The sequence below is a fragment of the Oryctolagus cuniculus genome, chromosome 5 (assembly GCF_051225735.1).
Source record: "Oryctolagus cuniculus isolate XC-2025 breed Fujian yellow rabbit chromosome 5, ASM5122573v1, whole genome shotgun sequence".
Taxonomy (NCBI): Eukaryota; Metazoa; Chordata; class Mammalia; order Lagomorpha; family Leporidae; genus Oryctolagus; species Oryctolagus cuniculus.
This window is the reverse complement of record NC_142871.1, coordinates 127,576,593-127,604,497: the sequence shown is the minus strand read 5'-3', so window position 1 is coordinate 127,604,497 and position 27,905 is coordinate 127,576,593. Positions and strand designations below refer to the sequence as shown.

Below are 27,905 nucleotides of genomic sequence, written 5' to 3'. Positions count from 1 at the left end.
TTATTCCTAATCTGGAAAACCACAGAACATGTTTCTGTTTTCTATGAAATCTTAACTCTGGCAGAAAAAGATCTCAAGCAACATGAACACACACACACAAACACGTACCAGGTGCCCATGAGAAACAGCCAGAAATGGGACGTGGAGATAGAATACCCCTGCCTGACATGTTGGGGCCCAAGAAGCATTTTTGATTTTGATCTTTTTTTTTTTTTTTTAGCTTTTAGATAATTTGCATGTACACAAAAAGCACTTTTTCATATACCTTCTACACAGAGATGGAAGGCAATTTTACACACAGTTGTAATAATTTTGTGCATGAAACAAAAAGTTTCACAGTATGGAGTGCCCCACTTGTCACACGGTATCTAAGTATTTTGGGTGTTGGAGCACTTTGGATTTTCAGGTTAGGGAGGCTCCACTTGCACTAACTGTTGTTTGTTGAACGGTCCTTTGTCTCCACCTGGTGGAATAAGGCGTTGGAGCCTGTTGGAGTCAAACGAGGGAAGGCGCTGCTTCCTTGCAGAGGAAACTGGGCAAGACCCCAGTGCCCCCACACTTCTCAGGACACATAGGAGGGAGAGGACTGAGAGTCAGCTCCAGGTGGGTTGGTCACTTTTTCCAGTAAATATGGGAGGTTCATTCTTTCATGGTCCCCTCAATGGGTGGTGACATGAAGGTGACGTCATATCCGGGCCCTCAAGCACAGGAGACCCACATCTACATTCATCTTGCCTATCCTTGTGTTTGTGGAGGGGAAGAGCTGCGAGTTCCAATTCACTGCGAGGGGTGCAGCGGAGTGGGGCTGGGTTCACGCAGAGGCAGCGGGGTGGGAGGCGGGGGACGTACGCCCACACGGCTGGCCTGCTTTGCATCCCTGCTTGGCCACTGGCTGGGTTCTGCGACAAGTAGCTCAACCTTCTGGCGGCTCCGTTTCTGCTTATAAACAGGAGGTACTTGCCTCGGAGGGCTATTCTACAGATTCATCAAGACACATAAGATACCCCTTAAAACACTGCCAGGCAAACAGCGAGCCCCTGGTAAACAGCGGTGACGCCTCATAGGCCCCCTGAGGCTGTGCAAGCGAGGGCCCCGGGACCCATAGGGGCTTTCCTGGCAGGGCCTCGGCAGCCACCTGGCCGGCAGCTCCCGGGTAACACTTCCCTCTGCGTGCGAGGCCCTGGAGATTAGGGGAGAGCAACCCAGCAAGACCCCAGGGCAGGTCGTCAGGACAATGTGACCCCTTCCAGGTCAGGAGGACCCACCAGGAAGCCAGCTGACATTCTCCGCTGGAACCCCCGGCAGAGAGCCCTGCATCTGACTCATAGCTTCTACCTAATGTCAATAAACAAACCAAGCAAAGCAAAGAGCAGCAGCCGGAGAGCCCAGGCTTCACTCAAAGCTGGTTTCAAATCTCAGCTGTGTGCTTCACTGGCCGAGTGACCTGGGGAGGGAGGGAGACAGAGGATCACTCAGCAGCTGGGCCGGGCTGAAGCCGGAAGCTGGGAGCTCACTCCCAGTCTCCCATGTGGGTGGCAGGGATCCAACGAATCGATATATTCCTGCTGCCTCCCAGGTCCACATTAGCAGGAAGCTAGAATCAGGAATAGAGACAGGACTTGAACCCAGGCACTCTGATATGGGATGTGGGAGTAAAAACAGTATCTAGAGTGCATGGGGTTTCTGTGTGGGGATTAAATGGGTCCCTGCATGTGAAGTAAGCATCACAATGAATGCCCAGTAAATGTTACCTGTTATTACTAACCATTGTCAGTGTCTCCTCTTAGTTATTTTAAATCATACCTAAAAGCGCAGGCATGACAAATAGGCTTCCTCTCATGTATCAATACTGGTTATAACTTGATTACAATGAACAGGATTTGAGGGGCTCCATCTTACTGTCATAGAAAGTGTGGTGATTGATTGATGATGTCTGCCCTGGGCATAGAAATGGGCAGCAATGATAGGGATGCCATGTTCAGGCCAAGAGTTCTTGATTAGGTAATCTAGAGAAAATCTCGAGTCACTCAGCAGGGATGCAAACAGAATGACACTTGAGAGGACAGTTTGGGTGTGAAGGGAAGGAGGAGGAATTAGCACCCTACCATCATTTCTGGGAAAGAGTACATTTGGTCACTAGAGGGGAGCTCTCAGAGTCCACTCTTACCAGGCCTGAAAACATCAGAGACGAGGCTCACCTTACGGCCCGCAAGATGGGATGAGTTTTGAGGGTCTAGGTTCTTTTTCTTTTCTTTTCTTTTTTTTGTGGTGCAGTTTTTATTTATTTATTTATTTATTTTTGTTGTTGTTGTTTTTTTACCCAGTGTCTCTAGGTTCTTTTTCTAGACAAGGAAACCTCAGCCTATCTGGGCCTGGCCTCCACGGAGCAGTGACCCACCAGGGACTTGGAGTCAGCCCCCGCCCAGGCCACCTACTTGCCACACTCCTTGCAGGGGAAGATGGTGGTGGGGTCTGTCTCGCCGCTGGTGGTACTGTGAGAAGGCGAGCTCTTCACCGAGCAGTACCCGCTCTGGGCACCACCAGGCTTCTGCTTCCCAGGGGGGATGGCACCCCGGGCTTTGGTCACCTGGTTGGTGCCGCCATGGATGCGGGCATGGCCGTTCAGTGCCTGTCGAGAGCTGAACACCTGGGGAAGAAAGGGAGTGACATGACATCTACAGTCCTGAAAAGGAAATTAGGGTTATTAGTTACTGAGTGGCAAAACAGGCGATACTTGACACAGTGTCTATCGACAGGCAAACTTTGGGCATCTGTCACAGCAAATACAACTCCATCATCACAACCACAGCTGCTGTGCCCATGCAAACAGCCCCATCGCTGCTACCCTCAGGACGCAGGGGGCATCACGGCAGAGTGAAGGACAAAGCTCCTGTCTGCAGGTCAGGAGACCAGGGCCCGGGCCCAGCTCTGTCATCACCAACAAGAACTGGCCATTAGGCCACTTCCCCCTGCACACCTAAGGAGGGTGCTGGACCAGCTTTTGTACTTTTTATTTTTTTTTAAGCTCCAGACTCCCTCCCTTTTACCTCTTTCCCTTCCCACCTCCCAACCCTGCTTCTTTCTTTCTTTCTTTCTTTCTTTTTTTTTTTTTTTAACAAGTCAAGTCTTACTCAAAGCTCAAGTTCAAAGCAGAGGTGTTCTGGCTGAAGTGGAGCCAGCACCCCAAGATGGGGCCTGTTTGCTTTGCTCCATCCTTCCCCCTGACCCCCATCCCAGGAAGCTCCAGCAGAGCTAGGAACACACTCTGAAGACACTGTTAGGTTCCCTACCATCTCCCATATAGGACAGATGGCCTCAATCAGTGGCCTGCTGCTGCAGCAATGTCTGACCCCTTTGCAATTTAATTGTGGGGAAGCACTGGCAGTCTTCCAAGCCTGCCATAAGGTAAGGTTCCTCAGCCTTGGTGCTCTGGGTGCTCTGGGCTGCGTGATTCTCCACTGGGGGACGATGTGGGGTCTCTGCCCTTCAGATGTCAGCAGCATCTCCCCAGATGGGACAGAAACATCCCTAGACATTGCCAAATGTTCCTGGGGGAACAAATCACCCCCAGTTCAGGACCACAGCTGAAAGAGTATGTGATCCACACCCCGCAATCCCAGATGCCCAATATCCGGCTTGCTCAACTCAACAGCTAAAGGGAGCACCCACCAAGCTGTTGTCTGGGGAGAGGGGCGGCTCTGGGTTAAGTTCATGAGCTCTGTTTATTGTGTCATGCAGGGGAAAAAAAAACTACCGCTGATTTAGTAACCAATGTTAAGCAAGCACTAAAACCAGCATGCTTCCCCATTTAACAAATATCTATCCTGCTGAGCATTTCTGATTGCTGAAGTAAAAGAGGACTTCCCCCTCAGTGAGACATTTACTATGTATCAAGACTGGGACTTGAGGAAGTGCCCAACTTCTGACCAAATTCACTGAGCAACACTGTCATTTAAAGTTGCACCGTGGCCCTCCCTGGACTGGAGCCCTCAACACCAAGTAGCAGTGACCAAGGGGCCAGGTCAGGAAGCACTTAGGAGCCAGCCAGTGATCTCTCCAGAGCTCATGCGCAATGTCTACCTCTTTATTTTTACCGTTTCACTCCCCCCCCCCCCTTAAAGGTAACATCAAGTGAATTTTTGCCTTAGGATCTAAATATTCTATAGACTGCTGCTTCCTTAAGCTTAATGACACTCACGAAACAGTGCTCAATGCCCCCCTGGAAACCAGTGCTGTTCTATGGAATGTACGGGCAAAGACGAGAACATCAGTTTGGCACCTGCCTATAGCTGTGCACCAGACTTTAAGAAAGCTGATCTCAAAAAAGCTCACCAATTCAGATTAGTCAGGGACAAGTCTAAGACTGAACATCCTTTAAAATCCCCATGGTGGGGCGGGGCTGGGGGAGGCACTTGGCAGAGTGGGTAAGATGCCTGCCTGCATCCCATATCAGAGCACCTGGGTTTGAGCCCCAGCTCAGATTCAGTTCGTACTGAGGGCAGGGCCTGCTGTATGTCCTCCAGCCTGCAGTGTGGCGCTTGACACAGAGCACAGACTCGGTAAATATCTGTGGGCCGAGTGAATATGACAACAGTGGCCACACAGAAGAAGGTTGAACGTGAATCCTTTCTCTTGGAATAGGGAACAGCAAATACATAAGAAAATAGCTGTTAAGGCTTCAGGGATTGGAAGTCCCGACATAATACAAGGGACCCCAGGATGCTAAATTATTGGGATGAGAAAGAAGCTATATTCAATGTCCAGAGTGTCACCAGAGCTCATGGAAGCCCATTTAGCTATCACTGATATCAGATGATACACCCTATTAGATTCTCATAAACTGGAACTTATATTGGAAATTATTTTATATAATATTTTTTTGGATTATTAAAGAATGCTGTATTTGAGCAATTCAAAACAGCAAGTGCATCCTTTAAAAAATGCATCGTTTCTTAAAAGCTGGGCACAGCTATAAGGCCCTGGCTTGTCCCCGATCCCGAACGACACAGAGTCACTTACAGCCCCACAGTTGGGCATTTCACAGATGAAGGAGCCGGAAGGCTGGCCAAGGGCCTGCAGGGGCGGCCCCTCAGTGGGAGCCAGGACAGGGACCGGTGGCGGCTCCGGGGTCTTCGGCACTTCACTCTCCTCTTCTTTCGTGGATTTCCTATCTTCTTCCATGTCCTCCTCCTCTTCCTCTAACTCCTCCTCTTCTTCACTGGTCTAATGGTAAGGTAATAAAAGCAAGAGGGGAAAACCCCCAATGGCACTGTTAGAGATGAACGGAAATCATAGGCCAGTAGATGGGCGAGGGGCCGGTCGTGCGGCCGTGTCCTTTTCTTTCTGCACAGGAATGACTGGCAGTGCCCATCGGGCTCAACCTCGAAGAGGCTGGTCTCTGGACTCTTGTCATTTTGAGGTCAAGGAGATGTGCTGCACTGTGGGCCACCCTCATCCTCTGTATCAAAATATGCCTCCAGGGCATGGGTGGGCATTTGTCCTAGCTGTTGATGCTGTGTCCCATAGGGGAGTGCCTGGGTTCGCGACCCAGCCCTGCCTTCCATTCCAGCTTCTTGTTAACGCACACCCTGGGAGACAGCAGGTGATGGTTCAAGGAGTTAGGTCCCTGCCAGCCACGTGGGAGACCTGACCTGAATTGCTAGTCCTGGGCTTTGTCCTAGCCCACTCCCAGCTGCTGGGGCATCTGGCGAGAGAACTAGCAGATGGGAGTTCTTTGTCTGTCTGTCTGTCTCAAATGACCTTTGAAAAATACGGCAAGGCAGAGAGGAGAGATTTCTGTATGTGGAGACTCTCCCCCGCCTGTCCGAGACCATCAGGCCTTGGAAATGACTAACATTCAGACAGTCCTCCTCCCTGCCGTCTCCTCCCAGCAGGGAGGCGGGGTTTGAAGCCATAGCAATCCAGTGGAAAGCCCTCAGGGGAGAGAATAAAGACCTCTAATGATGAGTTTTACAGGCTGATAACACGTTTCCCTGCCAGGCACCTGGCTTGCACCACAGCCATGGAAAGCATGTGTCACTCTTGCTCTGCTCTGTCAGAAGGCAGAATGCAAAACGAGAGGCCCTGGAAGGGAGATTCCCTGCCACTGTTCACGCGGTTTTTCTCTTGTCTCTGACCACGGGCTCGGCGAAAGCAGTGTGTCCGGGACTTCCACGTACTCATCTTCTCCTTCTGGAGGCATTTTATGAAAACCAAGGACAGCACTTTCTATGAAGAACTTCCCCTCTGCTACTCTGTCCCCTTCTCCCCACTTCAGAACAATAGGAATGTGGGAAGTTAAGCAGAAGGTCTGGCTTCCTCAGGATTAGCGACACAGCAGTTACTGGAGCCGCCTGATGGGGTGGCCTGGATGGACTCGGGTGGAAGGTAGGGATCTGGGAGGACTCTGCTTAACCAAGGGGGGGCAGGTTCTCATATGTCCCTTTACGCATAATGGCATATGACCCACGCACATCCTCCCACCTACTCTGTATCATCTCTAAATCACTTGTAAGTACAACGTGAGCGCTATGTAATGGCCGTTACCTTACATTTTTAGGGCATAAACAAGAAAAAAAGTCTATGCATGTTCAATACACAGGCAGTTATCTTTTCCCAAGTTTTTCGCACCCGTAGTTGGTTGAATCCAAGGATGCACAGCCCACGGACATGGAGACGCACTTTGACTTCTGTTTGTGCGTCAGGATGGGATGAGGGACGCTGGCTCCTGCAGGCCCAAGAAGGCCCAAGGACCAGGGAAAGGAAGTTCTATATTTTAGTCTCCTCATTTTATGTTACATCGTACAGTCTACAAAGCGCTTTCATAGTTACTGTGTCACTGAGTATGCCACTTTACCAACAAATGAAAGGTGTGTCCTGGGGCAGGTGTGGAGCAGGTAAAGCTGCTGCCTGCGATGCTGGCATCCCACATGGGTGCTGGTTCAAGTCCTGGTCCAGCTCCCTGCTGATGCACCTGGGAAAGCAGAAGATGACCCAAATAGTTGGGCTCCTGCCACCCACATGGGAGACCCGGATGAAGCTCCTGGCTCCTGGCCTTGGCCTGGCCCAGCCTGACCATTGCAGTCATGTGGCTGGAAGATGTCTCTCTCTGTCTCTCCCACTTTTTCTGTAACTCTGACTTTCAAATAAACCAGTCTTGGAGGGAAAAAGAAGAATGGTATGTCCTGCTGTCTCTCCACCCCACAGGTCACTTGTCTGTGCCAGACCCTCCTTTTGTACTCCCTGTGGAGAGCATGGGGCTACAGTCTGCTTTTCTCCTGCCAGTGACATAACTCTGGATAAGTCTATGATTGTTGAAACCCATGAGCAAGAATTTCTAATAAAGATTTCTTAGGGCCAGCATTGTGGTGTAGAAGGTTAAGCCTTCACCTGCAGCGCCAGTATCCCATATGGGTTCTGGTTTGAAACCCGGCTGCTCCACTTCCATTCCAGCTCCCTGCTAATGTGCCTGGGAAAGCAGCAGAGGATGGCCCAAGTTCCTGGGTCCCTGCACCCTCATGGAAAACCCAGAAGGAGTTCCTGGCTCCTGGTTTCAGCCTGGCCCAGCCCTAGCTCTTGCGGTCATTTTGGGAGTGAAAACAACAGTTGGAAGATCTCTTTCTCTTTCTCTCTGTACTTCAGGCTTTCAAGTAAATAAATAAATCTTTAAAAACATGAATAGAGCCGGCGCCGTGGCTCAATAGGCTAATCCTCCACCTTGCGGCGCTGGCACACCGGGTTCTAGTCCCGGTCGGGGCGCCGGATTCTGTCCCGGTTGCCCCTCTTCCAGGCCAGCTCTCTGCTATGGCCAGGGAGTGCAGTGGAGGATGGCCCAGGTGCTTGGGCCCTGCACCCCATGGGAGACCAGGAAAAAGCACCTGGCTCCTGGCTCCTGCCATCGGATCAGCGCGCTGCGCCGGCTGCAGCGGCGGCCATTGGAGGGTGAACCAACGGCAAGGGAAGACCTGTCTCTCTCTCTCACTGTCCACTCTGCCTATCAAAAAATAAAAAAAAAAAAAAAACTCCTTGATCTAATAAAAAAAAAAAAAAAACATGAATAAAGATTTCTGACAGTAGTAGTAACCTAGGATCCAGAAACCATAAGTTTACCCTCTCTAGTTTGGATTTGGGGTGTGTGTGTGAGAGAGTGTGAGAGTGAGAGAGAGAGAGAGAGAGGAAGAGAGAGAGACTTAGTGCCTCCTTCCCACTGTATTGTCCATATTTAACACCACATATGTGAATATTTGAGGTGAGGCATTAAAAGGGTGTAATTTAAGAAATGGTCCCAGTTTCCAGTGGGTTGATTAGGGTGAATTAGTAATGATTACATTTGTGGGAAGGCCTTCATGAATACGGATGTGGCTCTAATCCTCAGATTTTACAGAGTGCTTTAGGATACAGGCCACAGGCCTCTTGCCAGTATAGAACATAAAGGGTGACTTCACGTAGGTGGCCTTGTTCTCATGGGAATCTACCATCTTTCAGTCCCAAAGAGAGCCTCAAGCCAAATCATGCTATGTCAAACTCCACGGCTATAGGACGGGCATTCTGTGGTCTCAGACGGCCTTCAATTTGGCATTCAAAATGAGTTACACAATAACTTTAATGACAATAGCATTCGTTTCATGGCACTTGTAATTTTCTCACAGTGACATTCTTTGGCTTAAAAACTCTTAGAAGAAGCATTTCTCGTAGCCCTCAAATTATAGATTATATCCTTTTATACTGTGATTATGTATGTCTCAAGAATTGGACAGGTTTTATTTAATTGGCAATCTATACACGTTCATAAAATGATTTATCACCAAGCCATTTGGCTCACCAGAGTGACTAAGAGATACAGAGATAGGAGGACAGAAATCCCAACACGTAGAACTTTGTATCAACAAGTTGGCCATTTTATGATACACTGTGAAACAAAACACTGGATAATATTTCAAGATTGGTAGAAGGTGGGCAAATACAGAGCAGGAGGAGGTAGCATATCTAAAAAGGGGCTCAAAGGCCTTTGAGGAGGAAGGTATTTTTGTTTCTCAGACATGCAAATGTAATGCACATTTTGAGAAACTGGTAAACTGTCAACAGACACTCAACCTCCCAAATGTTGGACCAACTTGAGAATTACACTCACTAATGTAACAATGACAACCACAATGAATGGAATGCCTGGTAGGAATCAGGTCCTACACACATTCTTTCTCTCTCTCCCCTTCTCACAACCTTGTATCACACAGTTTATGTGATCAGGAGAGCTCTGTCAGGCGTCCCAGTAGGCCCCGAGGACAAAGACAGGACCAGGTCCTAGGACTGTGCCCCTTGTACCTTCCCAGTTTTTCATCTCCATGTGGCAGATCATGATCAGAAGACTGACTGGGTACACAGTGCCCAAGAGGAAGCCGCAGCCACACTGTGCGCCGGAAACCAAGGTTTTCTTGTTTTTGCTAGCCTGAGTCATCTGTACACATACACTTTTGCTTTCCTTAAGCTAACAAGTGATGAGGGTGTGGATGCTCCTGACCCAGCCCAATACTGGCTCCTGGCGAATAAACCCAAGCAGGTGTGGCCCCTTGGGCATTGCCTTTTTTTTTTTTTTTTTTTTTTTTTTTTTTTACAGGAAGAGTTAGACAGTGAGAGAGAGAGAGAGAGAGAGAGAGAAAGGTCTTCGCCGATCCGAAGGCAGGAGCCAGGTGCTTCCTCCTGGTCTCCCATGCAGGTGCAGGGCCCAAGGACCTGGGCCATCCTCCACTGCCTTCCCGGGCCACAGCAGAGAGCTGGACTGGAAGAGGAGCAACTGGGACAGAATCCGGCACCCCAACAGGGACTAGAACCCGGGCTGCTGGTGTCGCGGGTGGAGGATTAGCTTAGTGAGCTGCGGCACCGGCCTGGGCATCGTCTTAAACTCTTCTTCTCCCATGAGGCTGGCCTGGGACTTTCAACCCACCTTCTTCTTCTTCTTCTTCTTTTTTTTTTAAATATACATTTTTTAAAAAATTTGACAGAGTTATAGACAGTGAGAGAGAGACAGAGAGAAAAGTCTTTCTTCCATTGGTTCATCCCCCAAATGGCCACTACGGCTGGCGCGCTGTGCCGATCCGAAGCCAGGAGCCAGGTGCTTCCTCCTGGTCTCCCATGTGGGTACAGGGGCCCAAGCACTAGGCCATCCTCCACTGCCCTCCCAGGCCACAGCAGAGAGCTGGACTGGAAGAGGAGCAACTGGGACTAGAACCTGGCACCCATATGGGATGCCGGCGCTGCAGGTGGAGGATTAACCAAGTGAGCCACAGCGCCGGCCCCTCTACCCACCTCAAAGCCCTGCCAGCCTAGGGTAGTGCTCCTGCTTGTGCCTCATGTGGTGACATCTTGCCTGGCGGTGTGCCTGAGATCAGTCTCCCCTGCCCATACCGTCTCCCTCTAGTGCTTTCAGAGAGGCAACACTGTTGCTGGGACTCAGAGGGATTCTATCTTGGGAAAATATTCACTCAACAAATAACCCAGAAAAAGAAAGAGTGCCTGTCTTATTCTGGGACTGTCCTAGGCACTTGGTACACCTGATCTTGAAAGATAGCAATTAACTTTAGGAGGTCGTATCTTCCAAAATAGGGCAGTGACAGCCCAGAACATTGCAGAATGGAAGGGAACGTTCGGAACCACCTGCCTCATCTTACAAGTCAGCAAGCCGAGGAGCCAGGTCCTAGGTCGTCAAGGCCAGCATTCTTCCCGTTACCTCGTCTACCTTCTCTTCTACTCCTTCGGAAAGGAGTGCTCTGTGTGACACTAGGTAAGCCCCTGCCCTTCTCTGGGCCTCAACCTTCTTCCTGTGAAGTGCAACTGGGTGAGAGTCTCCAAGGCTGGATCTAAGACTTTCCAGTTCTCATCTCATCTGTTATTTATTTATTTATTTAAAAAATTATTTGAAAGGCAGAATTACAGAGAGAGGAGGATAGAGAGAGAGATGTTCCATTTTCTGGTTCACTCCTCAAACAGCCGCATTGGCCTGGGCTAGGTCAGGCCGAAGCCAGGAGCCCAGGCGCTTCTTCTGGGTCTCCTACGTGGATGCGGGGGCACAAGCACTTAGGCCATCATCCACTGCTTTGCCAGGCATATAAGCAGGGAGCTGGATCAGAAGTGGAGAAGCCGGGTTTCAAACTGGAACCCATATGGGATGCTGGCATTGCAGGTGGAGGTTTAACGTGCTATGCCACAATGCCAGCCCCCCCATCTCATCCTGCTTTTAAACTTCCCATTTGCATTATGTTGCATCTTCCCAACTAGAATATGCGCTCTGGGCGGTAAGGGAACCTGAGGCAGAGGTCATTTATCTTTCCGTGGGTCACCACATCACACACTTTGCTGCTTACATTGTGGGAATTCAGTTGCTTTTAGTTGGCTGAACCGGAAAAGGCTCTACATTAAGCTACAGATGAGCAAAAGGCTACTCTGATGTAAGACATCACTATTTAAGACAAACAAAAGCCTTGGTCTCAGGAAACCCTGAGTATAGGATGCTAACACCTGTGATTAAAAAGATTGCATAGGGGCTGGTGCTGTGGCACAGTGGGTTAATGCCCTGGCCTGAGGTGCCGGCATCCCATATGGTGCTGGTTCAAGACCCGGCTGCTCCACTTCCGATCCAGCTCTCTGCTATGGCCTGGGAAAGCAGTGGAAGATGGCCCAAATCCTTGGGCCCCTGCACCCATGTGGGAGACCCGGAAGAAGCTCCTGGCTCCTGGCTTAGGATCAGTGCAGCTCTGGCCATTGTGGCCATCTGGGGAATGGAAGACCTCTCTCTCTCTGCCTCTCCTCTCTCTGTGTAACTCTTTAAAATAAATAAATAAATCTAAAAAAAGGAAAGATATGGCAGAGTGTGGGTGATTTGGCACAGTAGGTTAAGCCCAGGCTTGTTATACCTGCCTCTCCTATCAGAGGGCCTGGCCTCTGTGGCCCATCCAGCTTCCTGTTAATGTGTACCCTGGAAGGCAGCAGGTGATGGCTCAAGCACTCAGGCCCCTGCCACACACATGAGGGACTTAGATGGAGTTCCTGGCTCCTGGCTTTGGCCTGGCCCAGTCCCAGATACTGAGGGCATTGTGGAGTGAACCAGCCTATGGAAGATCTCTCCCTGTTGCCCTGACTTTCAAATTAAAAAATAAATAAATAAAAAAAAAGAAAAAAGGCAATGCCATTCTATTCCACAGATTTGTGCCTGCCCTAATCTTGGGGCCCAAACATAAATGCGTGTACGTGCGTGCATTCCATAGCTAGGATCTACTCTTAGTTAAGAGCTTATGCATTAAGGAGTCTAAGCATTTTTTTCCCCACTTCTCTACGAGAAATTGCATTTAACTGCTTTTAAGGATGACACAAGGGAACAAGGCTCAGACAACACATTCACCAACTGTGTGGCTACGGCCAACTTAAGCTATGTGTCTCAGTTTCCTACCTCACAGAATTGGCAGTAAATGAATTAAATTGGATTTAATGAGTCAACATTTGTAAAGTGGCTGGCACAGTGCCTGGCACACAGAAAGTGCTATTTAAGTGTCTATTAGAGAAAATCACCCACACATGGCACTAACACAACTGGGAATGAAAATATAATTACAAATATTCACATCATTTACAAATTCCAAACACTCTCATCGATGGTGATGGAGGCTGGAGTAGAGCCATTTGCTGGGAAACAGAATCTTTACATATGCATATGCAGTACCAAGTGTGAGAGGGAGATTTCTCTGGGCTAGGGCTGCAGATAGGAGAGTTAAGTACAAAGAAAACAGGTGACAGATATTACTAAAGCCACATGTAGGGGTCCAGAGACCGTTTCCATGTCTTTAGGATATACCCAATGTTAGTAGGCAGCTGATTTGGGATGGCCTGTTAATGAAGGAAATCAATGCCAGGGACACATGGTGACACACGGATGCGAACAACCACCCTGTGCTTCAGCAGTTGAGGGTTACGGGTCCTTCCTAAAGGTCAAGCTCTCCTTGTTCACGCTTTAAAGAGAGGCTGGCAACAGCCCTAGCGCTCCTTCATCTTTCTAAGGGCTATCACAGTCTCGGGTCAGTGGCACCTGGAAGGAATATTCCAGGAGGTCAGGACACCTGCCAATAAACCAACCAAGTCAAGGTTGGGGCTATCCTGGTTTAACTCTCCCGTGCCTTGAAATGCAAGCCAGCCCTCACCTCTGCAACCCAACCCTGGGGCATAGGTTGGACCCGAAAATGTCTTCTGTCTGCCTATACCAGGAAGTCAAGTCCTGTCTTTTAAAAGGGAGCCTTACCTCTGTCGCCCACCTCGCTGCAACTATCTGGCCATGTCCCTAGCAAAGCCACATCAAATGCTAGCCATTGACAAACCAGGGTGCCGGGTGGGAGTGCGGCCAGTGCAAGCAATGACTTTGCAGCTTCACTCACCATGCAATCGTCAATGATCTCCGCTAGGCGTGTCCGGTGCTTCCGCCCCAATCGCATTATTTTTTTCCACGTGTAGTAGTACTCCACACACTGAGCCACGGTCTTGGACTTCACCTGTCAGGGAAGTGAGCTCAAGGTTATCTGGAAGTAGGCAGTGAGCAAAGGCTACCGTAAGCCTCCATGAGCACTTCGTTCTGTAATAGGGACTAATTAGGTTTATACAGTTCAATAAAAGAAGAAGACATGGAAAGCCTTCCTTCCCACACCTGTTCTCCGTCCTCATCTGCAACAGAGGTAGCCCCTTGCACTGAATTCTTGGCTTTCACTCCAGAACTTCTTCATGCACGTACACAAAAAATACATTCTGCCTCCTGCCACCATGTTTCCTCACAAATGGCAGCTATTATGGATTGTTTTGCAACTTGACTTTCTTTTCATAGTAGAGCTTGGAGATTTTTTTCAGATCAATCCACAGAGACCTTATTCTTTTTTTTTTTTTAAACCTATAAAGCTGCTTTCTCATTTAATGTGCTTGAATGAATTTTGCTTTCTGACTTGTTGACCTTCAAAAATCTATTTATGAGCATTGTTCCCTAGCAAAGGAAGAGGAGTATAAGGCCAAAGTTATGACGACAGAACATAGATTTTTGCAGGAAACAAGCTGTGCCCTGTTCACTCCCAACGAGGCAAAGGTATATTATGTATTTTAAAGTGAAGCATCTCTTTGATTAGCTCACTGTATATTAGTTCAACAATGTTGAGTTTTTTGGAGGCAATTTAAAGGCTGGCCCTACCCAAGGCAGTGGGAACATAGCTGGCCACGTGGCAAGATGAGGGTGCCACCAGGAGTCCCATCTCATGCAAGTCCTCCCTTCACATCCATCTGACATCTGACATTTCTGCACTCAAATCTTCACTGAGTGAAGATCCCAGCTCAAAAAGCCCTTGTTTAAAATTTGCATTGCCCATGACATGCATCAGTCATGGGTCACCCAAGTGTGGGCCCATCAAGGAATGAGACCTAGGCCAGGTCAGTCCTGAGGGGAAGGAGAATCAAGGAAGGTCACAGCCTAGGGGCTGCTGGGACAGCAAGGAAGCAGCGGCCACAAGGCAGGGGTGGGTATTGTGGGAGTAGAGGCAAGGCAGCGACAAAGCCCCCTCATTCAGACGCTCATTCAGGCAAGGCCCTGGACGAAAGACGACCTCACTGGGGGCCAGCAGCAGCCAGTGGGAGCTGTTCTCTGTGGACCTCACCGTCCTTAGCTATCCAAATAATACAACATGGCTCCATCCTTCCACCAGTTTGTTGAGATCCTCTGCGTGACTGCCACATTTTAGCCTAAACCGCCTCTCAGCTAATTACAGCCTATGATGTAGATCACCTGTTGTAAAAAGCGCTGTTTCATCCAGGTGAGTCTCATTTTGCTGTAAAATGCTGACGCCATAAGGCATTATTTTTTATTACTGTCATTATGATGAAATTCTACAACTCTGCTATAGGGGGAGGGAGGAGTTGAGGAGGCTATGAGCCCTCCCTCCATAATTTCCAAGAAAAGGTCTGGAGGAAACATGATAGATCTGTCAAATCCACATGAAATAAACCACGTAAACGTGAACCCGAAGCTCCAGCTCTAGTTACTGTGGCAGAGTTTGGAGTTGCCCATTTTTATGGAGATAGAACCCCTACTCCACCCTCCACACGAGGCCGTGTCCAAATCATCGAGGTCCTCTTTTCCTTCTGTCTTCTCCGCCCCCCCACAACACGGGGCTGTGCCACCCCAGTAACAACTACCAGACTTCACACATCCTTTGGGGGGAGTGTTAAACCAGCAACCGAATATTTCTGAAGTGTACAACTTCCCAAATTTAATTTCAAGTGAGCAATGGAGAGAACCATGCTTACCATCTTTTGTACAACAATAAAGTCTTTGCTGTAAGTGGCTAGTGCTTTATTAAACAATTTTCTTTCTAGAGACGTCCACTTGTCCGAACCTACAACGAAACACAACTTCATAAGAATAGCTCACAATTCTTCTCACTTTTAGTTGCTGGTTCCTTATTTAAGTTACAAAATACAATTGTCTAGAAAGTGATATAATACATGTCAAACTCTTTTGAACAAAAAGTCAGTGCAGTGTAATGGTTAACAAGCCTGGTAGCTGGGTTCAAACCTTGGCTATGGCTTTGACTTTGGCAAGTTATTTAACCTAAGACTCAGTATGGTTACCTACAAATAGGAGTAATTGAAACAGTGTCCACTCCTTAGGATTTTTGTGAAATTTAAAAAATATAACCTGTGAAAAGTGCCCAGTCTAATAACTGGCAAACTGCAAGCAAGCACCCAACAAATGTCAGCTGCAGTTTTTATGCAGTTATCCGAGGTCACCAGTGCAAGCATTCACATAGCAAGCATGCTGTAGGACATGGATGGTCCACCTGCCTCCACCCTCATGATGCTCAGAGTCTAATGGAGAGAGAAACCAGTAGGCCATTGGGTTCAAGGTGATAACTGCAACTATAAAGGTAAATATAAAACAACGGAGCACGAAGGAGGACAACCACACTTAGGTTAGGGCCAGGGCAGCTGAGAAGGCCTCCAGGTAGAGAAACTATCTCAGTTGAGTTTTTTTTTTTCCAGGCTTATTTTTAATTTATTTGAAAGGCAGAGAGAGAGAGAGAGAGAGAGAGATATCTTCCATCACTGGTATACTCCCCAAATGACCACAATGGCCAGGGCTGGGCCAGGCTGAAGCCAGGAGCCTGGAACTCCATCTAGGTCTCCCACTGAGGTGGCAGAGGTCCAAGCACTTTGGCCATCTTCCACTGCTTTCCCAAAGTAGAGCAGCTGAAACTCGAGTTGGAGCTTATATGGGATGCTGGCATCACAGGCAGCAGCTTAACCTGCTGTGCCACAACACCAGCCTCAGAGCTTACAACATTCAAGTTCTAAATACTTTACAGCTATTAATCTAATCATTTGCTGCTAAGCCTGAAGACTGGTATTACTAAAAATGAGAAAATGGAGAGGTTCCAAGAATGATCAGTATCAGGCATGGTTCACGCACAGAGCCCCAGCAGAGTGAAAGCAGACGAGGCCGGGGTATGAGTGGGACCAGTTCTTGACAAATCTGCAGACTGACAGAGCAAGGCTCCATGGTGCTGGGCTGGTGCGGATGATCATATTCAATGCTTTTTTTTTTTTTTTTTTGACAGGCAGAGTGAATAGTGAGAGAGAGACAGAGAGAAAGGTCTTCCTTTTTTCCATTGGTTCACCCTCCAATGGCGGCCACGGCCGGCACACTGCGACCGGCATACCACGCTGATCCGAAGCCAGGAGCCAGGTGCCTCTCCTGGTCTCCCATGCAGGTGCAGGGCCCAAGGACCTGGGCCATTCTGCACTGCACTCCTGGGCCACAGCAGAGAGCTGGCCTGGAAGAGGAGCAACCAGGACAGAATCCGGCGCCCCGACTGGGACTAGAACCTGGTACACTGGTGCCGCAGGCAGAGGATTAGCCTAGTGAGCCGCGGTGCTGGCCATATTCAATGTTACTCGTCTGTTTGGGGCAAGAAATTAGGCCTACTGCTAGGGGCTTCTTAGAAGTTTCTGAAGACTCTTGAGAAGGTGCTTGTTCATAGAAAACTCAGCCTGATCTGCTGGCCTCTAATTCTCTACAGCTCTGATTTTTTTTGGATGATAAATGGCTGGCTGGGCTTTTGACACTCCCTCCCAGAGATCGAATCCCCTGCACCACAGTATCCTTCCTTCCATCCAGGGAAGGTGCAAGGTCAACTGATGGGGCTGGAAGTACAGGACATCTGAACTGCTTTGCCTTGGAAGGTGCAGCCAAAATGAGTGACCCAGGCAGAACCACTCTGGGAAGGCAGGGGCCTTCCTAGGTTATAGGTGGAGATCCAGGGTACTTGAGAATCCATGGCTCAACGGTGGCGAGTTGATTTCTGAAATTAACACCATCTTCATGTGACTGTGAAGGGTCCTCAAGTCAAGAGCGCTGGTTGTACCCAGAACATGCTCTCCACCATGGAGAGCAGGAGAGCAGAGGTAACATCTGATGTCTTTGTTTTGCGACCTTATCTCTTCTAGAAGGAAAGCTGCTTTCCAGTGCATCCTGAGCAGGAGGAAGTATCATCCACAGGTTCTGGAGGCCTGGCCCTCTCTAGGCAAATCACAGCAATAGGCTAGGGGCTTGGAGAAGCCTTGTCATAGCGTACGTGAGTAGAGAGGGCTGGTGGGGTTTGCAGCTTGATAGCAGGTCTATCGCCATTCTTCAAATTCTGTCCAATGTTCAATGCCTTGGGGGCCCAGCTCCCAGATGTTCCCTTTGCCCAGGAGCAGAGGCAGAAAGGGAAGACAGAAAGGATTAGCCAACAATTTAGCTGAGCAATCACAGAGTAGTCATGGCTTCTTTTAGGCATCCATCAAAATGGCAAAGAGGCAAAAGGGGTCAGAAAGATAATGATGGAAAATCTCGATGGTGACACACCAACCAGTGGAATCACACAAGCTTAGCAGGAGGTGGCCAGTGTGCTATCCCAATGTAGGTTGAGGCTGTGTGGCTCTCACCTGCCACTCAGATGAGGCATCAGGGGACACTGTGCTGATGAAACTCCCCACTAGATCCAACAGAATTCTCAGGCAGATCCTGTTTCCTGAGTTAGAGTGCAGCTGTGAGACCTGGTGGACACTAACAGGGCCTTCCAGCCTTCCCAGGCCAGCATTCTTCTCCCCACGCCGGGCTTATCACCTGACTTCCTGCTCCAAGGGCAGTGTTGAGTTTCTAGCTGTCTACTTCTTCTTCTTCTTTTTTTCTATAAGATTTATTTATTTTGAAAGACAGAGTTATAAAGAGAGAGAAAAAGATCTTCCATCTGCTGTTTCACTCCCTAAATGGCCCCAATGGTTGGGGCTGGGCTGATCCAAAAAGCCAGGAGCCAGGAGCTTCATCTGAGTCTCCCACACAGGTGCAGGGCCATCTTCTGCTGATTTCCCAGGTGCATTAGCAGAGTTGGATCACCAGCCGGAACATGAACTGGTGCACACATGGGATGCCAACACCGCAGGTGGCGGCTTTACCTGCTCTACCACAGTGCTGGCCCCATGTCTACTTCTGAGAAGCATGTCCTGTCGTGTTTCTGAATGGCTGGCCAGGGGTGGGCATGTGGGGGGGCAGTTAAGATGCTGTTTGGAACACCTGCATCCTATGTGGGAGTGTCTGGGTTTGAATCTGGCTCCACTTCCAACTGCAGCTTCTGGCTAACGCATTCCCTGGGAGGGCAGCAGTGAGGGCTCCAGTACTTGGTTCCACATGGGAGTCCTGGATTGTGCTCCCAGCTTTATAAATCCTGGCCCAGCCATGGTTGTCGTGGGTACTGGGAGAGTGAGCCAATGGATGGAGGATCTGTCTTCCAAGTAAATGAAAATAAACAATAATAAAAAAAGGCTGGCCAGCTGCAACTCTAAGGAAGGTGAAGCAAGTCGCCAGCCCATGTGGAACAGGGGACCCCGGACCTCACAGGGAAAGTGGCCCCTTCGTGCTCGTCCCAGCCCTTCGGTGTGCATTCTGCACGACTCATCCTGGATGGGAGGCAGATTTCACACTCCGCCGTCTCTCTGTGCCTCTGTCCACCAGCCAGCTGCCATTGCTGGGGCACGGAACATGGGCTTAGAGGTTAAGAGACGGCTCCTCTGTGTGTTCCTGTGCGTTAGTGCAAATGACAGTGCTGCGTGTGTGTGTGCAACAGGTCATCCATGAAGTGAGGGGCACAGGCTGGGCCAGACGGCGAATCCTTTCCCACACTCACACTGGAGCTGGCCTCCTCGTCACAGGTCTGCCCACCAGGGTTGAGAATCCATCCCGGGCTCTTGCTTTGCCTTCCGAGGCCAAAGCCCAGGACAGATTAAAAAAAAACCTGCTGAATGTACTCTCTGTGCTGTGACAAAAAGGGTCACTTAACTCCTTCTGTGACCCATGCCAGCTCGGAGTCTGAGTTTTCTCCCGAGTGGATGGTGGCAGTCACACTGTGGTTGGCAGCATGTGGCCCAAGCAGGTGCTCAAGAGATGTTCTGGATATTCACTGGTCTCTCGGAAACAGGTTAGACGACAGCCCAGGGCTCCAGGACTCGCGCTCTTCACCGACGTGTGCGCAGCGCCCTCCTGCAGACTGCCTGTGCCGCCTGTGCGCCTCACTCCGGGTATTTCTACTCCCGCGGCCTGGCTCTTGGCTGCTCAGAACTTCTGCAGCCTTCCGCGCCCTGCCCCCCCAGGGAAGACTCAGGTGTCTCTCCCTGAAGGCTGACAAGGGCCCTTTTTTCATTCTTAGACAAGGTCTAAACCAGTCCTTCCTGGATTCTGTGACTTAGACAAAGTCCAGGATAAAAATGGACAACAAAAGCCCAGGGCCGCCTCAAATCCTCCCCTCTCCCCACCCTCCCTTTCTGAGACCCCTGCTGCCCACCAGGCACACACACAGGGTCGCTGGGCTCACACTCCCCCTACACTCATTTGTTCTACCTGGGGATTCCTGGCTACTGGGCTATTATCAGCAGGGGCCCCTAACAAGCCGATTAAGGCTAATTACAAAGAGCCTAATTAACTGGATGAAACTGGTGCTGGAACAGTATCCAGACGAAAAATGTTCAGTGCTGTGGTTGCTGGGAAACAGGCTCTGGACTGTGGCTAATCTTGGGGCAATCAACAGTGAATCCAAACAATTAAAGACATGGAAGGGCGGGAGAAAGTTTCTCTCTTAGAGGGCCTTTCTTCCTTTTAGGATTTTTAGAACTTTTATTGATGTCGTTAATTGCAGTTATCCAGGAAAGACAGGTTCATTGTAGAAAAAAAAAAAAAATGGGAGGACTGTTTTGACACTAGATCTTCATTTCCACAGTGAGAGAAGGCTGGGACATTTTCTAGGGAACTGCCACAGTTCCTCTAGGGACAAAAAGGGAGTGAGGTTTCCATCCGAATTCAGAATCCCAGGCTGTCCACTAAGCATGGCCTTTGCACAAGGGCTGGGTCAGGCAAGGCAAGAGTGTTAGCTCGGCTCCTGCCCTCGAGGGGACGGCCGTCTAGCCAGAGACACGGGCTAAGAATGCCTGCGGCATGAAATCACAGCTGTGCGTCTTGCGGGGTGTTCTCTTGAGTATGAAATCGTCTCCTCCCAAGCTGAGACAGCGTCTCAGGCAGACACCAGGCTTCCCTCGGGAGACGGGGTACTTCCTCCAAGTCCCCCCAGCTCCAGAGGGCGGGACAGGCTTTCAGGTGGTGGGATCCCATAGAAGGTTCTGGCGAACCCTTGCTGAGAGGCCAGGGTTCTGCACCCATCTGCAGAAGGACCCGCTCGAGGGAACAACCAAGGATGCCGCAAGGCCTCTAAACACAGCCAGGCGTCCTCCCCAGCCTGGCTCCCCACACCCAACCCTTCCACACCCAACCCTTCCCCACCCAACGCAAGTGCTAACTCGGGAACCAGAGCACACAACTGCTGACCACACAGGGGTGGAGGGGTGCTCAGGGAGGGACAGAGGGCCGGACCGTGCAGCTGGGTAGAAGGGAGTGCTGGGGGCCAGGGATGGGACTTCATTCTTGGACGGGGCTTGTCTGCCTTGGCCAGCAGCCTTGGGATGTGGGTGGATCACCCAGCCCACTGGTCTCCCCATCAGTTATGTTTTCTCCTGGGTCCCATCATTGGTCATTTCCCCTTCTCTTACTGAACTGCTTGGGTTAGAGTGGGAAAGGGAAGGTGATGAGTAAAACAAGGAGAGGGGTTTCACTGGCCTGTGTCTCTTTTTCAAGCTTGCAGCTGCCCTCCCTGAGCCCAGCCTTGCTGCCTTTCCTCCATGGCACAGACAGGGCCTGGGAGATCCAATCTCTCTCTCTAGATAGCTGGGACCCTGGAGTATAATCCAGGGCTGGGAGTCAGGACAGGTGACACTGGCCACAGGGCTGGGCATCAAAGGGAGACCAGAAGCTGGTGGGGCTTAGCACCAAAGCCAAGGCAGTATGGAGCCAATGAGCTAAGACTCTCTGGCACTCAGGAACCATACGGGGAGGGGGGGGGAGCTTGGTCCAAAGTCGGGGAAGGAGGTGGTGGCTGGACCATGTGATGGGGTAGACTCTGCTGTCTCTCCTGTGGCTTAGAAGGGATCTATTAATGGCATGAAGATGGATCAGACTTTAGAGGACCAGTGACCTCTGCCTTATATTGCTCATAGTTCCAGAAGATTCTCTGGGAACCAGTCTGCAGTCACTTCCTGGAGAAGGCAGGTAACTGGAAGACACAGGTAAGCCCCCTTGTCATGGGGACACCCACCCTTCACACCTCAGCCCCACCTCTCTCGTCTCCGAGGGTTGAAGTGATTCCAGAGAACAACAGAGAAGTCCTTCCCAATCTGCTGTGGGGGAGGGGCAGGGCATGGGCGAGGGATTAACTAGGAACCCCAACCCCAAAAGATCAATTAACTGCAGCAGAGTTTAGCGCCCTCTGGTTTCAACCTTCTTCACAGGGTTTACGTTTTCTGTTGTGCTGTGGGAGGGTGGCTCCTGGTCTGCAGCTTTCCAAACTTCGTTAGGTCATGATACACGCTGCGGACAACTGGTGGGGAGCTGAGTCCCACGTGAAGCTGCCCACAGCGGGAACTGACCCACCCAAAGGCGCTGGCCACCTGAGCCAGGCCGAGGGCAGAGGGCAGCCGCATCTCACAGCATAAGGTTGGGAAGCTCCTCTCGGTCAACCCACTGTTTCACCCACTCTGCACAGAAACTGGCAGCAGGCTCCAGGAGGCTGGACAGCCCGCTGGGGTTTACTGGGCAGCAGATGATGCTGGGAATTAAGAGAGGGCTGAACGGTTCCCAGGGCAGAAAATTCCCACATCTTTCTCCCCACGCTCAGGGCAGACACCAAGCCGGGAATGATAGAGGCAACATGGAGAAGCTGGGCCCTGGGGGTTCCCCACTAAATGATGGGCTTGTTAGCCCACACATCTGCGCTGTTCCTGTTTGGTTCCAGCACCTGCTGTGGGCTGACAGCGATGCACAGGCTTCGCTGTGTTTAGTCGAGTGGCTTCAGTGCCTTCCTACCTTGAGATGAGAGGCAGGAAGGCCCACACAGGAGAGGAAGAGAGACACAGGAGGAGAAGCAAGCTACGTGTATGTAGGTGCGTGTCTATGTGTGTGCGGCATCTCACGGCGAACGCTCTGGTAGCTGTAACAAAGTTCTCACCTGAGGCCACCTCTGGCTGCCTGGACCAAGACCTGGCCGACACTAGGTCCACAAGCCCCGTATTTAGCACCTGCCTAGGTAGGCTCCGTCTGAGGCACCAAAGAAACCCTCAAATGATTACAAATCAAGGGGCACTGGAGGACTCAGCCCAGGGAGGGCCACAGGACGGACAGACTTGTCCGAGTGAATGGAAATGAGAACACTGACCTCAGTTCCACTTGCCCTCTCTTCTGGCTTCCCCTACCTGTTCGCTTCTCTCTTCCTGCTTTCCACGCCCTTTCAATCTCACAGGTGTCTTCTATTTCCCTCTCATTGGCGGTGCCCCTGCTAACCCACACACTCACCCCGTGTGTGTAAAAGCTTTCTCCTGCCGTTAGTGTGATCAGATAGTAACTGTCTCCTTCTCAGACTCCAAACTGCACGAGGCAGGGCTGCGTCTCTGCGTCAGAGTCCCTGCTGCGTCTTAGTGTTTAGTACAGGTCCTGGTATGCACTTAAGTGTTAAATAATAGTCGAAGAAATAAGTAACAGTAGCTACCCGAATATGCCAGGCATTGGGCTACACAGGCTATTTCCGATCTCCACGAAAACTGCAAGGGTGGAGTATCAGCAGCGTGACTCTTAATAACATACTCCCCATTTTAGAGGTGAGCAAACCAAGGCTGCAGAGGCTGACTTGGCCAGGGGGCTGCAGTCAAGATTAGAACCCAAAACCAGGGGACTGATCATTGTCGGCTCTGAGCTGGACCCTCTGAGGCTCTTTCCTCTGAAACACTTGTCTCAGTGCCTCACGCACCATCACCCAGGTCTTACACGCCACAGCGGGGAGGAGCTTACACAGACCAATGCCTGACCGGCAAACACAACTGCCCCCAGGTGGCTTTGAGCTTACAACTGACAACCAGGATGGAACTGGTGCTCTATGTTATTCAAAAGCGACACAGCCAAACATGCAAGCAGCCCGCTTTCAGGCAGCAATGGGGCCCAGGGCTCCTGGCAACCTACCGGCATAGTGGTAATTTGCTAAGGGATGGCATTTTAACCTGACTGGCTTCCGCAGCAGCAGCATTTCCAGGGCAGCCTGTAAAACCGGGGAGAGGAAAGACCGGAGTCAGTACTAGGCCCGTGTGCCCCTGGGAGACCAGCTGCCCACAGGGGGAAAAGGGCCCCAGAGGGAAGGCACTGAAGAAGACCAGAGGGAGACCACCTGAACTGGGCTTTCCTTTCTGTTCAGTCCTAGGGGGACTCGCTCTGACATCCGCCCCAGGCCAAGCCTGAGGCCAGCTGGTCAGGCCGCAAAACAACACAGCCTCCTGCACTGGTGAGGAGAGACGGTGGGCACCCTCTCCACAGAGGCTGTTTCTGGGGGAAGGGCCCGAGGAAATGAGTGGGTGATTCGTAACTGTTTTACGGGAAAATCACGTCTCATTACAACTGAACATAAACAGCTGTGTTAGTAATACATGCCATCTTTTCAGAGGTAAACCCCTTCAAATCTTCCTTCTGCCTTGTTGGCTTTAAAAAAAAATGCAGGGTATTGTAGTATTGGGACATTTATTTTCACAATTTCACAAAATCAAGAAGCAGGAAGCGAGGTCTAATACCAGGAAGAACCATGCATTTATAGGAGGGGAAACTGGCTAGTGATTGAGTGTTCTGGCCAGAAGTCCTGGTTGAGCAGGCAGATTGTCAAATGGCACAAAGGCTCCAGTTTGGGGACATCTGCAGAACCATGTGAAAGAGGGGAAGAATGGGAACAGCTGGTATACAGCAAACACTTAATTTTGGTTAGAGGAGAAAACAGTTCTCCAACATCCAGTTCTGACGAAGAATAATCATCAGGGTACGCTAGGCCTGAGTCAGAAAGGCCTTCCGCCTCCATCGCTGGAGACTTGGTTTTCTGATGTAAAATACAAGGAAGCTGAAAAGAAATTCTATCTTTCTGGGACAGATGTGTCTACAACAATGACTTAGGAATGGATGTGCAAAAAGAAGTCCATTCAGAGACATTTTCTTCAGGATCTGAAGTCCTGAGCAACTCACTGAGATAAGGAACATGGAGACATGTTGACGGGTTGTCATGGCACGCCTTGGTTGTGTGGTATGTGGGCCAACACAGAAACATGGGAAAACATGTGTCAGAATTCTGAGGTGAACAGCCTGCTTTTCCTGGTTCCTTACCATCACATCACCTTTGGCCTCAAAGAGAGAGTGCAAAGCAAATTCAGAATTGGTCCCTCCACCTGGCAATGCACTTGAACAGCACAAGTTCAGCAGATTCTCCACTGTTGGGAACAAAGAGAAGCCACTGCATCAGAGAGAATGCGATATCATGGACAACACACACTAATCCTGGAGCCAGATTCTAGGAGAGAAGGGAGTGTCTCCTGCCCAGCTCTTCCCAAGGGCTCCTACCTCTTTGCTGGAGGTCATGGTTTTCCAGCTCCGGCCAAGGTTTCCACACCAGTGTGGCCTTGTGTGTGTCCTGGGCCAGGGCAGAGACATCCTGGAGTTCTGGAATCTCTGCTTGGAATCTCAAGCCAATGTTGATGCGTCTTTAACGACAAGAAGGAAAACAACAGTGGGTCTTCAATTGATGGCCTAGGCCAAGGTGACATCAGACACTTGAAAAAGAAGGAAGTTGTTCCTTCTGAAGGAACACAGAGGCATTTCATCAGTGTGACCCTGAGATTCTGTGCACGGCCTTTTCACTGGGATAAGGAACAGCTTTTATTTATTTTTATTTTTTTGACAGGCAGATTGGACAGTGAGAGAGAGAGAGAGACAGAGAGAAAGGTCTTCCTTTGCCGTTGGTTCACCCTCCAATGGCCGCCGTGGCCGGCGCACCGCGTTGATCCGAAGGCAGGAGCCAGGTGCTTCTCCTGGTCTCCCATGCTGGTGCACGGCCCAAGCACCTGGGCCATCCTCCACTGCACTCCCGGGCCACAGCAGAGAGCTGGCCTGGAAGAGGGGCAACTGGGACAGAATCCGGCGCCCCGACTGGGACTAGAACCTGGTGTGCCGGTGCCGCAAGGCGGAGGATTAGCCTAGTGAGCTGCGGCGCCGGCTGGAACAGCTTTAAGACTGGGGGGAGATGTTGGGAGGCATGAGGGAGCAGTTTGCCTGGGCCTTCATAGCTCTCTGTGTCTGGGAGTTGGGAGGGTGGCAAATTCTAGGAGAAAAGCCATTAAGAGCATGGCCAACAGTACCATTTACCAGAAAAAAAGGGACAACTACAAAGTGATAATGTCATTTTTTTTTTTTTTGACAGGCAGAGTGGACAGTGAGATAGAGAGACAGAGAAAGGTCTTCCTTTGCCGTTGGTTCACCCTCCAATGGCCACCATGGCTGGTGCGCTGTAGTCGGCACACCGCGCTGATCCGATGGCAGGAGCCAGGTACTTCTCCTGGTCTCCCATGGGGTGCAGGGCCCAAGCACTTGGGCCATCCTCCACTGCACTCCCTGGCCACAGCAGAGAGCTGGCCTGGAAGAGGGGCAACTGGGAGAGAATCTGGCGCCTTGACTGGGACTAGAACCCGGTGTGCCGGTGCCGCAAGGCGGAGGATTAACCTATTGAGCCGCGGCGCCGGCCATAATGTCATTTTTTTTAAATCCTTTTTTTTTTTTTTTTTGACAGGCAGAGTTAGACAGTAAGAGAGAGAGACAGAGAGAAAGGTCTTCCTTTCCTGTTGCTTCATCCCCCAAATGGCCACCACAGCCGGCGCGCTGCTTCCTCCTGGTCTCCCATGTGGGTGCAGGGCCCAAGCACCTGGGCCATCCTGCACTGCACTCCCGGGCCACAGCAGAGAGCTGGACTGGAAGAGGAGCAACAGGGGCAGAATCCGGTGCCCCAACCAGGACTAGAACCCAGGGTGCCGGCGCCACAGGCGGAGGATTAGCCAAGTGAGCCACGGCACCAGCCTTAAATCCCTTTTAGACCACTTTTGCATAAGTTATCCCACCTAAGCCTCACAGATATCTACAAGGTAAACCAGGCAGTCATAATCATTTCCATTTCATTCGAGTCAACCAGAGCCTAGAAAGGTTAACTCAGTCGAGATCCAATAACAAAATGGTGTCAGAATCAGATCTGCTGATTCCTGACTCAATCCTTTTCTATGCTTATCCATAAAAGAACCACCCCCTTCCCTTCCATAACACAGTCCTCTTGTCCTTGGTTTCACTTTTTGTGGCTTCAGTCACCTGTGGTCAATTGGTCTGAAAATATTAAAGGGAAAATTCCAGAAAGAAACAAGTCATAGGTTTAAAATTGCACTCCATTCTGAGTAGCAGGATGAAAGCAGACACCTGTTCTAACTGGCTCTGGATGTGAATGTCCCTTTGTCAAGAGTATCCAATGCTGTATCCACCAGCTGCCTATTAGTCACTTAGTGGCTATCCTGGTTATCAGATTGACTGTTGCAGTATTGCGGTGCTTATACACAGGGTTCAGTATTATCTGAGGTTTCAGGCATCCACCAGGGGTCTTGGAACATATCCCTCTTGGAAAGGGGAGCACCATTGTACCTCCCACTGCCCAGCATGATGTAAGCAGACAACACGCCGCTTTGGAAGAGTGGGAATGAAAAGTGAGGGCATTCAGAGAGCTGGGCACGCTGAGAGAAATGTCCAGTGTCACTAGGGAAGTGAAAGCTCATGGCTACCACCACAGTAACCTGCGGGCAGAGATGGACTAGGATGGATGCTGGGTTCTCTGAATACAGGGCTTCATGCTTCTAGTGTGCATCCAGTCTTTGGTGAAAGCCTTCTCCTGGCAATGCTAGGAAAATAACAGGACTCAACTGTAGCATCATGATTCTACAATTTGTACAACGGCTCTCTCTCTCAATGGCCATTCTGGCCACTGGAATACTAACTACGCTTCTCCGAGCTCTGGGTTCGTTTTCTGTTCTAAAGAATAACTGATGTTTCCTTACGGTTCAACATCCACCGTCTGCTCTCCAGGCCCTGGGGTGACTGTCACATTGCTGCCATCAATGCTGTCTGAAATACAAAAACCAGAGGTCACTGGTCAACAAGGAAGAGACTAAGGCACAGGAACAGTTACCTAACCAGTCCCAGCAGCGCTCCTCTCCTCCCCAACCCACAGGCTCCAGGGACCACAGCGGGCCTGGTGCTAAATGGCCTCGGGTGGGCAGGAGCGGGAGAAGCCAGTCCCCCTGCTCCCTCACTGATCTGCTGTGTGTTTTCCACACAACCCCTCTGGCTCCAGAAAGAGATCCTGCATAGG

General features: G+C 50.3%; 1 protein-coding gene across 19 annotated transcripts in view; it reads right to left on the bottom strand.

Annotated features, from left to right (window-relative positions):
* Positions 1–27,905, bottom strand: part of TRERF1 (transcriptional regulating factor 1) — a 227,767-nt gene that overhangs the window by 4,509 nt on the left and 195,353 nt on the right. For 15 of the 19 annotated variants that reach the window (XM_051855691.3, XM_089333956.1, XM_051855693.3 and 12 more), the window contains 8 exons: positions 27,592–27,658; positions 25,070–25,209; positions 24,836–24,939; positions 23,660–23,735; positions 15,319–15,407; positions 13,416–13,529; positions 5,020–5,223; positions 2,436–2,683 (listed from right to left, as the gene is read on the bottom strand). In XM_051855691.3, coding sequence (XP_051711651.3) covers positions 2,436–2,683; positions 5,020–5,223; positions 13,416–13,529; positions 15,319–15,407; positions 23,660–23,735; positions 24,836–24,939; positions 25,070–25,209; positions 27,592–27,658 — 1,042 coding nt within the window. The remainder of the gene's footprint in view (positions 1–2,435; positions 2,684–5,019; positions 5,224–13,415; positions 13,530–15,318; positions 15,408–23,659; positions 23,736–24,835; positions 24,940–25,069; positions 25,210–27,591; positions 27,659–27,905) is intronic. The other 4 variants (XM_017345126.4, XM_008262918.5, XM_089333958.1 and 1 more) reach the window with 1 other exon arrangement.